Raw genomic sequence first — 12930 nt, 5'->3', positions numbered from 1 at the left:
GTCCTGGTGTCGGTCCTGGGTCCTGTCCTGTTTTTGGTCCTGGGTTCGGTCCTGGGTCCTGTCCTGGTTTCGGTCCTGGGTTCTGTCCTGGGTTCAGTGTTGTGTTCAGTCATAGGGTCCTGTCCTGGTTTCGGTCCTGGGTCCTGTCCTGTTTTTGGTCCTGGGTCCTGTCCTGGATTCTGTCCTGGTTTTTGTCCTGGATTTAGTCCTGGGTCCTGTCCTGATTTCGGTCCTGGGTTGAGTCTTGGGTTCTGTTCTAGTGTCTGTCCTGGTTTTGGTCCTAGGTTCAGTCCTGGTTTCGGTCCTGGTTTCTGTCCCGAGTTCGATCCATGTTCTCCATGTTCTCGCTGGTCAGTGTAATTACAACATGCTGTGGAGCTAAAATAATGGATCTCAGTAAACGAGCGTGGTCTGAACACCAAACCATCACACCCTCCAGACACGGGTCCATATAAAGAGCTCCCTGTCCACTGCAGCGCCACAGAATGAGGCCTCGCTTGTAATGTGCTTCTCCTCACACTGAGCTGTCTGAATGGGCCGGACTGGGCCGACTCGCTGCCTCCAGGGCCAGCAGTAATTTAAACATCATCCAGCGCTCACTCCCTCTCGCTGCTGGACTGATGTGGATGGGATGTGATGGGAACCGGGACGAGGCTGCGTCGAAAGCGCTGCTCTCCTCCTGTGGAAACCAGCCGCTGTGTTTCTTGGAGAGCTCGCCTCTGTTTCCATGGCAGCACACGGTAATAATACACCCTGTTGAACATACTGGGCTCTGTTTTCTTAGAGACACCCACCGTTCTCTCACACGCACCCACGCCGTACAAGAAGACGGTTATAATTATGTTGGGTTTGTTTGATTTGACTCGGTGTGATGTGGCCTGTGATTTGTCACTGGGAGCTGATGGTTGAGGCTCAGTCAAACAATGAGATGCTCTGTTCCACTGAGCCGTTAAGAAACACTTTGTGATGGAAAAACAAGCAGCGCCTGCTTGTAAGACTCCGCTGGTTGTGTCTATTCGTGGAGCGTTTGACAAACAGGTGCACGGGTTCGGCTGCCAACAGGAAGTCAGGCTGAGGGAGAGTTTGACAAGTTAATAAATGTTTTCACGTCAGTGAAACAAAGACGCTTCAGATGTGTCGACTCACCACGCGGTGCAGCGACTACAGCAGCTACTCACTGTTACGTCGGTTCCTTCGCAGACGCTCTATGATGGAAAGTGGCATCAGCTCCGACTCCTCGTGAGGCCGCGTCTTGTCTCGGGGTTCCTCGACGATCAGCTGATTGGGGAAGTCAAGCTGGACCCGGTGGAGCCCATTTACATCAACGGGGAGACGCAGGTGGCGAAGACCCGGGGAGCAGACGCTACTGTGCCAGTGAGTCCCAACACAAAGGGTGGTCCTCATGTCTGTCATCTGTTGTTCTGCTCTATAATACAAGACTCACCAAAACTACCTGACAGTCGCCCGGTCCAACATGGAAAAGTCCACAATACGCGAAACACAGCCAGGATTTAACTGATGCTGAAGTTTCTGACTGGTGTCTTGTGTCTGCTGTAAATTAGAGCTTAGTGTCAGGAAGTTGATGTAATCGGGTGGTTATGCACAATGAGAAGCGTAATTAAGGCAGTAGTCTGCTCTGCTCTCTCAGTCTGGAGTCAGTGTCGTTTTCTAGCTTCCAGCCACTAAGTCTATGGTAAAACCTATGTTTTTAGCATCACAAGCTGCAAATCGTGACATGTGAGGCGTTGTTGTGATGCAGGTTGAGATCCAGAAGCTGCGTCTGTACTGTGATCCTCACCAGAGTGAGAGAGAAACGGCCTGTGAGATCTACTCTGTGGTAGGAACCCGTTCGTCTCTGATCTCCACCACTTTCTGTCTAATGTTCAGTGTTTAACCCCGACTTTCTCTCCTGTCGTGTGCAGGACGATGAACGGGTGAGTGCAGCGTCAGCTTGTTTCCCGCATTTTATCGCCTTTTTATAAAATGCTTCAATCGACTGAGGAAATGAAAAGAAAACAGTAAATAGTGAGAGGTCCTTTAGGCCTAGAAACCTGAATGAATACATCTGCTACCTTTAGGTTCTACCTTGTACAGTGTGTGTCTGTTTTTCCAGTGTCCTTTGAATCGAACAGCTTCACCAGAAGAGGAAGGATGCAACTGTGTTGTGGGACCACAAGGACAGCGCGGCTCACCGGGACGCACGGTGAGCACACACACACACACACGCACGCACGCACGCACGCACGCACGCACGCACGCACGCACGCGCGCTAGAAGAACTAGAAGTACTGTAAGAATAGGTCTGTTCTGCTGTAATGTATGCATTATATGTTGTTTTTGTGCAGGGTTCACAAGGTCAGAAAGGAAGTGAAGGCCCACCAGGACCTGCTGGTAAACCTGTAAGTCCTCAGTACTGTTTTAATTTATTACTTCATATACACTGTATTAGATGAGCTTTTTGTACATAACACACAACGTTGTCTCCAATTTCAAGGGTAAAGATGGGAAACCTGGGGAGTCTGGTCCTCCTGGTTTACCAGGAATGAGGGTAAATACATGGAGACGTACTTCATGCCTTATAACTCAGTAGAGACTTGATCTATCATCTATCCATCATTTCTGTATGATCAGTAGCTGTGTAGATGTGTATTACAAACTAGTTAGCAGTCATCATAATGGAAGCATATTCTGACTTTGTTTTGTGACGTTCAAACACACCGTCTTACTCTGGCTGGTCAGGGTGAAGACGGCTCCACAGGGCCAAAAGGAGAGCCTGGTCTCCAAGGCAGAAAGGTGAGACCTCAAAGAAACTGTTGTATTAGTAATGTGCTGTCTCGCTACTGTCAGCACTGACAGTTACTGCTTATTCTGTGGTGTAGGGGGACAGAGGGGTGCCAGGGTCATCAGGAGAACCAGGACCCCCTGGACCAAAGGTACGGCTTCTTTCTGATAAGTGGACCTGGCTTATGTTTAGCTCATGGTTTGTGATTAATGAATTTGTTGGTCTGCATTCTAATGGTTTATAACGCCCTCATTCAGGGTCTTCCCGGTGCGAAAGGAGAACTCGGACCACCTGGAGAAGTTGGCTCAGTAGTAAGATCTAGTTCTTTTCTACCACTGCATGCAAGCTTTAATGACACTTGGTGGTTTTGCGCTGGATGTTGACTGTCAGCAACAGTAAGGTTTCAAATCAGATGATATGAGACTTAAAGTGGGTTTGTCGGTCAACCAGGGGGAACCAGGACTGCCAGGCTCCAGCGGACTCATCGGGCCTCCAGGACCACAGGTCAGTGTGACCAGTAGACATCAGTAGAGCCATAAATGACCGACAAAAATGTGCTGCCATACAGTTACAGTACAAACGTCTACTGTACGTCTTGAACTTAACCAGACCTGACTAGACTTTGAGATCAAAGTCTTTGTGTCACAATCCAGACCATCAAATATGGCAGCAACACATGGCTAACATGGCTAACACGTACGCAGTATAAGGCAAAAGCAAAGTGTGCATGACCTGAGTGCATCTTTGGAAAAAGTCTCTGAAAGGCGACAAGTCAAAGCTCCTCTACATGTTAATACAGGTCCCTCCCCAACCACAAGGAACAGTGTTAATGAGCCAGCAGGCGCTGTGTGGATGTGGGTTCGCATACAAAGGGGAGCAGAGGGGCAGGCACAGGTGTGTGGATCTGTCTTTATGGCAGGTAATGTGGACTGAGGGGAGAAGAGGAAGTGGGCATGGTCCAAAGCAGGGGTGGTGAGGGAGGAAGACAGACAGCAGGATCATGACAAGTTTCCCATAATGGAATGTTTTGTCCAAGCTGTCGTGTGCACCCTAAACAGGAAACGGCTGTTTTTCAGGCCATCGCCACAAAGTTGGACACGCGTTTCAGGCAGCAAAAAAAGTCCGGGCAGTAATATAGTTCTGGCTGCTGGAACTGCTTAAGGTGTGCGTAGACACACACACGGCCATCGGTGGTGTGACAGCTCTGCTCGTCCCCCTGTCTGTCGTTTCCAAGACAGACATAGAAAAAACAAAAAATAATTTTTCTAGCAGAAACTGTTTTCATGTGTTTGGACCTGTTTGGTTCTGTGAATTAGCTTCTGTTGACGCCTCCATCTTCCACTGGGCTACACATGCTCCAGAACCTTCCCTTGTCCCTAGATCTCACACAGGGCTGTGAGCTTTAGCATCAGGATGCCTTCAAATGGAAATAAATGAGTGGAAACACCAATTTACACTGACACTGTCATTTATATTGTGCTGTTATTTCACAAACATCAGCACGATTATCTTCCGTTCATCAGTGTTTAGTCATGTAATACTGCAGCCGCATACGCACACAGCATATGGTAACAAGTGGCTAAATCAAAGAGCCCATGCACACATCTGCCGACGTGTGGACGCCCACCAGCTTCAGCTCCTCAGCTCATGATGCTATATTGGGACCGGAGTCCTGCTTAGTAATTTAGACTTGCGCTGTTATCACAATAAACTACTTTCCTCACGAATCTGGAAGTGCTTTCCAGCAGTCGGAGGGTGGGGGTGCCCAGTGAGCTGACGCAGCTCCCAGCCCGCGTCCATCTGGGCAGAATGTGCCCAGAATGTTTCTCCATCCAGCCAATATTTCTAAAGACGGTATTTGTGTTTTTGCATATGGTTCCCAGCGTGATACACTTATTGGTCTTCTGTAGAGGATCTTATGAGGCGAAGGTCCTACAGTAGCTTAGCATGGAGGCTGGGGAGAGAAGGAGACTGGTACCGGGCCAAAGATAACAACATGAACACATTAGGAGTGGTACCAGTAAGTAAATACACTTAAGTATATTGACTTACTTTAAGAGCATTTTAGGACAAACTGGCACCAAGTGTATTTACTGAGTCAACATAGTGAGAAAGGATTCCGTACCGCTACTATATATATATATCTGTACTGTAAGTGCAAACGCTCATTCAGTCTGTACATGCTTTCTGTTCTATTTACGACAACTGAGGTATTTGCTTTAAACAAGGAGCAGTTCTCTGCATTAACACTTATTAAACGCCACTCACCAATCATGAACCAATTTTAAATTGTGGCAACGTGAAGATCTGCCACATTTGTATGGGAGCAGTTTCATTCGTGGCCACTCCGCTGTGTGTCTGTGACTTTAATCAGCTCTATGTGTGTATGCTGGTTCTAGTTTTGGTACAGGGAGTGTTGGAGGTGGGGGCTGATGCCAGGATGCTCTGGTTCTACTGGTTTTATCAAACTGTGGCTTTCAGCATGTTGGCGCGGTTTGTGTGTGATGTGGCTGCAATTAGATCGTGAAGCCGTAGTTCTTGCCTCAGGTTGGAACTAACATCGTAACATTAAGGCATCGCATGAGGGCGCTGAGCTGTGATGCAAAGATATGAGTTTACAGGTCAGACGTCTGATCAAGATACTTCCTCGAGATACTTACTCTCTGGGAAGACACTTGACCTCCCTTTAGTTCAGCAGGTGGAACATCAGGCTCCTGTAGAAGGACCTGGAACCTGTCGCTTACTCTGCTCTGCTGCCAGACAGACTTTGGATGAACCTGTCTCTGCTGACACCATTCTGGATATGCATCTATTTATGCAACTTCTCTTAAAGAATGATACTGTTGAGGAGTCATTTTGTCTTCAAGAAGACAAAAACATTTTTTTTTTTAGAAGAAACACCTAAAGTCAAGACCTCAGAGATCAGAGATGTTGGATGTGTTTGTTGTGTGTGTTGTGAGTCTCACCGTCTGGACTGTTGCAAACCTGAGCAGGTGACAGAAAGAGCAGCCGCTGCTCCTCCTGCTGTGACTTATCACGCAATCCAACATCAAACCATGAATTTGTACAACAACGCGAGGGAGAACTGAATCACCTCATGATTAACAGGGGGCAATTTGCAGAAAACACAAGCAGAGCGGCGTACGGAGTAATTACTGGTGGAGGTTAGGACAGAGCGTTGCCTGAAGACTGGAGGCTGTTAGATAAAGTGGCTCCAGTGACATATCAATTAGAATGAAAGCTGCAGCGCTGGTTGGGCGTGAGTCTCCGGATGATTGCTCTCATCCGTCTTTCATGCTTTTCTTGTTATTATTTTACAAATCCAGCTGTGTCAGATGCAACGCTGGCCATAAATCAGATTTTAACCTGCTTTGATCCCACAGACCACATGTAAATGGCTGAATGTGTGGTCATTATGCACTATTATGTTAATATTTACTGGAAAGTTTCAGGTTTGTGTTGTTCTGTGGTCTCGTGCTGCCTGATGTGTGGATGATATGAGAACCGCTCGACCTGTTGGAGAAGCTGGGGTCATGAAGCGCGTCTTTGTTTCACAGTTGTTCGTGTGCTGACATTTGGGATTGAACTCCTTATTGTGGAGCCCGTGAGCACAGCTGTGCGTCAGCACCACAAGCGCTGCTACTGAGGCCACGAAGGTCGTGTTCTCAGCATTTATTTAGACGTAACGGCCTGAGGAGGAATTCGCCTCTATAGCTACCACATGGCTCAACGTGTGGGGAGGCAGTGTGCAACCGAACCCGAAGGGACTTTTAATGCTTAGTCCAACTATTCTGTGGGATGAGGTTCACTGAGTGACTGTGTACAGTTGTGTGTGTAGTCCCAGGGAGCGCTGCTAAAGCTGTGTGGTGTGAATAGAGGTAAATTAGCTCCCAGTGTGGCCGCCGCCTGAGGAAACAGCTTCCAACAACTATAATGAAGATCTGCCCAGTCACGCGCGACGGCTCCATTTAATGTTAATGAGGCCTGAACTTAGATAGAGCATCTGAGTCTGAGCTGTCAACATGGTCTTTAATCACACAAACACTCCTGAGTGCTTCGACAACATCACCATGAGCCGGAGGTTCAAACTTGGCGATGTGATGATCAGGAATCAACACGATGCAGCCTGTCACAGAGATAAACTCTTACCTGTAACTTTACCTCAGCTAAAGTGTTATATTAACAAGTACTGATGCCTCATCCAAAGATTAATCTTCAGCCAGTCACTCCTGGATTTTCTATTTGATTGAACACAAACAGAGAAATTCGTTTTTGCACTTCTGACTTATAAACTATTAATGTCTCTACATGTGCAGCCTTCCATTCTCAACAACAGATACTAAAAAAATGCATACTGTACACACAGCAGGAGGACGGCCTGATGTGAGGGGAATTGGTTGTGCTCGCAGCAACAGCGGAAAAGCATTGAAAAAAGCAGCTATAATAATGATGAATGTTGCTGTTTCCAGTCGGCTGGTGGTTTTGAGCGGGTCCAGGTGGTTCATGAGTGTCAGACACCTACACGTGTTCCTGCAGAAACACACTGGACTGATGCAGCTAGTTCACAACAGGCTCCGTGGGTCCTACTGTTGTCATGGCGATTTAAATTTGCTGCTGAGATGATGAAACAGGGGACTGACGTGATGTGAGGATGGGAGGCGCCCCCGGACCAGAGGGGATGTGCAGCCCCTCCAAGGTTCTGGCTCTGGGACCAGGACCAGCCCTTATCACACGTTAAAGCAGATCCTCCTGACACGTCCCGCTCTGAGCTCAGGCTCCTCTGCAGCCTTCCTCATGTCCCAGCCCAGAGTCAACCATCTGCTCTTATAAAGGGATTTGTATTCTTGTATTTCTCTTTTATTGATGTTTCTCTCAGCTTCTCATCCAAGTGCAGTCGGTTCTGTTGTTAGCGGTACTGCATGTGGGCCAGGAGCAGATTAGCCCGCTCACATGCGTCTCATGGCGTCGTTGTCTGCTTTCTCCTGTTAGACGTACAGATTGATGTCATCCTCCATTTACTGGCCAGCGGTGGGCGTCCTGGCTGTGTAATTAGGAGGTCTGCCGCTCTTAAGGGTTTCACATGGTGAGACACATCAAAAGAAAACAGGCGCAGCGGGAGCTAATTCAGTTGTTTCCTCCCTGACTTCATGCTGAGCTCTGCTCTTCACATATATATACTGGTTGGACCTGGCAACTTCGAACAGCAATAGACCGGGGAACACGCTGCACAAGGAGCTGAACCAGGTCCATGAGGCCAGAACCAGTCACTCAGCCGGGATCAGACTCATCAGAACCGCCTGCTGTAGTATACAAGAATATGTTTTACAGGTGGTTCTTTGCCAGTTCCAGTATAGTTGAACACTTTACCAGCATAGCACGGCCTCGTGGCTGCTTAAAACTTTATTTGCATGTTGTGGCGGTGCTTAAAATGTCTTTATTTGTAGTTTTACAAGCTGCTGGCTCACTGCAGCATCTCTGACCACGAGGCCGTGTCTGCATGTGCCACCACCGGGCCCGGACCCACAACATCCACTTCAACGTCTCTCTAACCTCGTCACAAATTCAGCAGAAGCTACGAGGTTAGAAGGATAAACGATGAAGACGTGACAGTAACTGAGGCCGAAGCTGCGTTGGGTTGACACCTGCAACTCGAGCTGGAACACTGATAGCACAAAATACACAGGAACAGGAACACAACAGGGAAAAATTCATCAGAGAACCATGAAACTCAGTGCAGATGTTCCATGTCCCAGTTTGAATATAATCATCAGGTTCAGCACTAAGCTGTCGATGTTGCACACAGGATTTATCAGGGTGTGGTTTTCTCCTCCTGGAGCCTGGAGTCCGAGCTCTGACATGTCTGTTGTGTCCTCAGGGAGCGAAGGGTGAGCCCGGACCTGCTGGTGCTGCTGGACCCCAAGGTGCCGCGGTGAGTCCACATCATGTATCACAGGAGGCATGTATCACTGTTCCCTCTGCACTGGTTTGAATGGTCCCGTGGAGCTTGAAGGCTCATCGGCTCATAAACCTGGGAGCTTGAATTGATGGCCGGTGCGACAGGCCCAGCTGTCGGCCAGTAAAGTCACACACTCACCAAGACGGCACTGAGCGTTCGCATGGGCGACAGGCGTCCGCAGTTTGCTTTTAACTGTTGAGATAATTCCATTGGAGAAAATTGAAATGATATCGCTGTAGTGCTCGTTGCTTTTTACAGAGCCCATCAAGGTTTATACCGCCCACCATGCTCCACTCAGAGGCTGCTGCCCATTGGTAGTTCATGGTTTTCACCAACGCTGGACGGTTATAGTTCACACTGAAGCTTATAGCATTTGTGAATCAGACACAAACACCACTGGTGCCATCCTTCAAACCAGCTAAAACCTGAGAGCCGTAGTAATGAATGAATGAATGAACACAGAATGAACTACGCTGCGTGTAAATGTTCACAGGTTTACATCCTGTGTTTTCCAGTCAGACTGGTGAAGTCATCAGTGCTACACCCCGACCACACAGTCCCAGCACGTACATGAAGGGATGTATGCGCACACACAGCCTTGCGTGCGGAGCAGCTTCCTCCTGAAAACCACCGTCCTAATCAAGCTGATGTTTACTGGGATGCACATTTTACCACGGTGAATAGTTTTACTGTGGCGCATTGTTGCAGTTCTAATTGCCTTGTAACAGAGGCTGCATAAAAGTGTCTCCGTGTTCATTTGTGAATGGTTGATTATGAGGCCGCGTCAGACCCAGACAGACAACGATGCTTCGATGTTGCAGCTCATTGTGTTTCAGTTTGTACTGTATGTGAGCAACAAGCGGCAGGTTCAGCCCTTATAGTTACAGCTTGGACTCGCCACACTGTAAACTTCTTATCTGAGGTAACTTCACATCCTGTGGAGACTTCACAGAGTAAATATCACATTTCAGGCCCCGTCCTGTTTCCACATATGTTGGCTCAATCACTCCTCAGCATCATTCCCTGTTTCTCCTTTTACTGTTTCCAGGATGTGCAGACTGGTCACATGACCTCACACACACAGTATCCTATGTTATGATGCAGGACCCGCTTCACTCCTCTGTGTTTGTGACTCTTGTTATCGCCACAATCACTGCTCATGTTTTCCCAGACAAAATGAGGCGTCTCATGCTTCATTCATTCCACATTTTCTTGCTAGTCACTTTAATGAAGTGAGAATCAGTGCGGATGATCTGACATTGGAATAGGACACTGAGCAAGTCTCTTCCAGATAGAGAGATTAGAGGAGTAATACAGCGAGCACACAGGACGTCTGTTTGATGCTAAAAAGCCTTGATGTTGTTACCAGAGCAAAGCCACCATGTCAGACACCTGCTGATACCCGCATCCATCAGACTTACTTAAAGCCCAAGGATTACTCTTAGTTTACTTTATCTCACGCACACACACAGCAAACGTATCTGTAGCGGAATCACGGGTGCAGATTCACGAAGCCTCGTTCCAGAGCTTTGATCCCCACTAGGACCCGCTTGTGTTTGCGTGACTGCTGGAGTGTTAACGCTGCCTTTAACCACTCAAACATCACAAGCCTGCACAAAAATGTAGCTCATCTTCATTTTAAATCAGTAGTTTAACTTTCAGAGTCTCTTAATTTAAAACCAGCTCAATGTCTATGTCTGTATGTGTTACTTTAGGAAGGCTTGTCGTCGAGCTGTCGAGCTTCAGCTCTGCTCATGTCTGCTACAGTGGTGGAAGATGTTCGGACAGGGCTGTGAACTGTACGAGCAGGATGCCGGTTTGTGTGTGTTTCACATTCTGATGGATGTTCATATAACATTAGTAATTGGAGCAGCTGGAAGCAGTCAGAGTCTAATGAGGGGTGAAGGAGATCGTCTACGAACCACGGCAGACACAAAAGCCTCCATGTAGACACTAAGACGCAGGGGCTTCAACAAATGTGTGAACAAAGAGAATCCGACTGACAGACAGTGGAGACCAGCTGCTGCCTTTGTCTGCTCGCTCTGCTTGTTTCATCAAAAGGAGCAGGTAACAGGGACCTGCTACCGGCTCACAACGTCATCCTGAAGGAATCTCGTATTAATCTACTGAGCTCGTATGACTCTACTGACCCCTGCTATTGGTGGTAGGATGATGACTCAAGCCGCAGGAGGCTCAGATGTCACAACAATATCGTGATTAAAAAGATAACAGCAACAAACAACAAACCCAACTGCTTCACTATCTCCAAGCATCAGCGCAGCATAATGAATAATTAATAATGATTTATTGGAGCCTCTTGAGTTTCCTCAGTGATGAGTAACGCTGGTCGTCCTGCAGCCACTGACCTGTAAACTCTACTCTAGGAGATGAATTTGTCATTGTACACTCGTCTATATACAGTCCATGTACAGTAGGACAGACATTATCCAGTACCCATTGTGTAAATAACCATACAGTAGGTTAGTAAGTAGGACACCAATGTGACCCTAGTACAGTACATACAGTACAAACATTTTAATCACTATTAAAAAATGAATATATACTATAATATAAACATTTTTTACTTTAAATAATAATTTGGGAAATTAAATGTCATTTTGAAACATATAACAATGTTAATTTGCTTGTCTTTTTAGGGAGAGGCAGGTTTGCCGGGGCCTCAAGGACCACCTGGCGTAAAGGTAACACAGCTGTTACACTTTTTCAGATCTAAAGTTAGAAGACAGTTGTTATCCAAGTGTGACTATTGACCGTTTGTCTGCTGCACCTCGGTTTGTTTAACTGTAAATCTTATTATTTACTATAAAGGTCATCAGGTGAGAGGAAGGAGCTGGAGACATGGGTGTGGATCATGGTTGTAGGCGAGGGCCCACAGCACACATTTATTTACACTTCACATGATGAGAAAACAGGAAAACATATGACTCCTCCTGTCCACAGAATCCAGGTGGGACCCAAACAGGGTTCCTGGTCCCTGTCCAATTAATCCTGAATGAACCCATAGAGAAGCAACTCATTCCAAAGCATATGCCCAACAGTTAGGTAGTCCAAAGGTTCACCTGGTTCTTTGAGCAGGCTCCACACATAAAGCTGCTCACATCACTGTCTCTGCAGTAGGCTCATAATGAGATCATTAATTTGGCCCAGGCACCATATGAGTCCATTTGATTTATTCAGCAGTGCCATTAAGGCGGTGAGCGGCTCTTAATTTAGAACCATAGTCAGATTACTGAGTGTGGGGTTGTGGCTGTACACAGTGAGGGCACCTCCCTCCGGTAAACAAGATTACACCGGCCAATTACAGTACAGCAGAGTCCTCTGACTGGCCACTGCATCGCTTTACACCCCTCTAGTGGTCACAGGCAGAAAGTACACATAGGGAGAGCAGGAGGAACACAACAAACCCGTGGGGACCAACTGTTGAGTGGTGGATGACTGGATATTCTTATGGATCTTAATCCAGTCAATAGAAACGTTCATGAAAGTTGATGATGAAGAAGAAGATGATGAGCAGACGTCACCTCAACAACCACAAAATTTGTTCAGTCTTCATCCTCTCCATTCTGTTCTCGTGAGGAGAAGAGAGGCACATAGGCTCTGGAGGACCCTGTATCCAGGCAACCACATACACTCATATGATGATTAATATTCATAGAAGGCAAACTAATTGTGGGTTGCCCCAGCCAACACCAATCAAACATGGCATTTCCTTTTGCTATTGTAGAAATAGTGACAATCATAGGCTGCACTGGCACAGTTGCTGACTTTCCATACTGTCAATTCAGATCAATCTTCCATCAGCAGAGGCCCACATGTGTTCATCCATAGACACGCCCCTCAGGTTGAACCATCAGTTACCTCCACTTTGTGGAGTCACTGAGGTGTAACAAAAAGTCTGATATAGTATAATATACAATAATGACCATCATACCAAAAGTATTTTACTATTAAATCATTTGATGAATATCCCCGTGCTGCAGGTGTACAGTTTGATCCATCTCACAAATACAGAACCTTCTTCACTTAATTCATTCATCCCTTGATGGTTAATTGAACTGGGGATGGATGATTTATTGTCTGGTCAAATGTGTCAAATTATTGTTTTATGTGATTTGATAGTATTTGAGTGAGAGTTTATTATACAGTATGTATTGTTTATTATCTGGCCTTG

General features: G+C 46.8%; 1 protein-coding gene across 1 annotated transcript in view; it reads left to right on the top strand.

The window, feature by feature from the left end:
* The window catches only part of si:dkey-225n22.4 (collagen alpha-1(XXI) chain), a 28177-nt gene that overhangs the window by 1442 nt on the left and 13805 nt on the right, over window positions 1–12930 (top strand). Inside the window, exons 5-16 of the mRNA XM_041070415.2 lie at window positions 1201–1374; window positions 1760–1837; window positions 1923–1934; window positions 2114–2203; window positions 2346–2399; window positions 2495–2548; window positions 2740–2793; window positions 2880–2933; window positions 3040–3093; window positions 3233–3286; window positions 8658–8711; window positions 11396–11440. Of these exons, the coding sequence (XP_040926349.1) occupies window positions 1201–1374; window positions 1760–1837; window positions 1923–1934; window positions 2114–2203; window positions 2346–2399; window positions 2495–2548; window positions 2740–2793; window positions 2880–2933; window positions 3040–3093; window positions 3233–3286; window positions 8658–8711; window positions 11396–11440 (777 nt within the window). The remainder of the gene's footprint in view (window positions 1–1200; window positions 1375–1759; window positions 1838–1922; window positions 1935–2113; window positions 2204–2345; window positions 2400–2494; window positions 2549–2739; window positions 2794–2879; window positions 2934–3039; window positions 3094–3232; window positions 3287–8657; window positions 8712–11395; window positions 11441–12930) is intronic.

This window comes from Betta splendens, chromosome 4, assembly GCF_900634795.4.
Source record: "Betta splendens chromosome 4, fBetSpl5.4, whole genome shotgun sequence".
NCBI lineage: Eukaryota > Metazoa > Chordata > Actinopteri > Anabantiformes > Osphronemidae > Betta > Betta splendens.
This window is presented reverse-complemented; position numbering and strand designations above follow the sequence as displayed.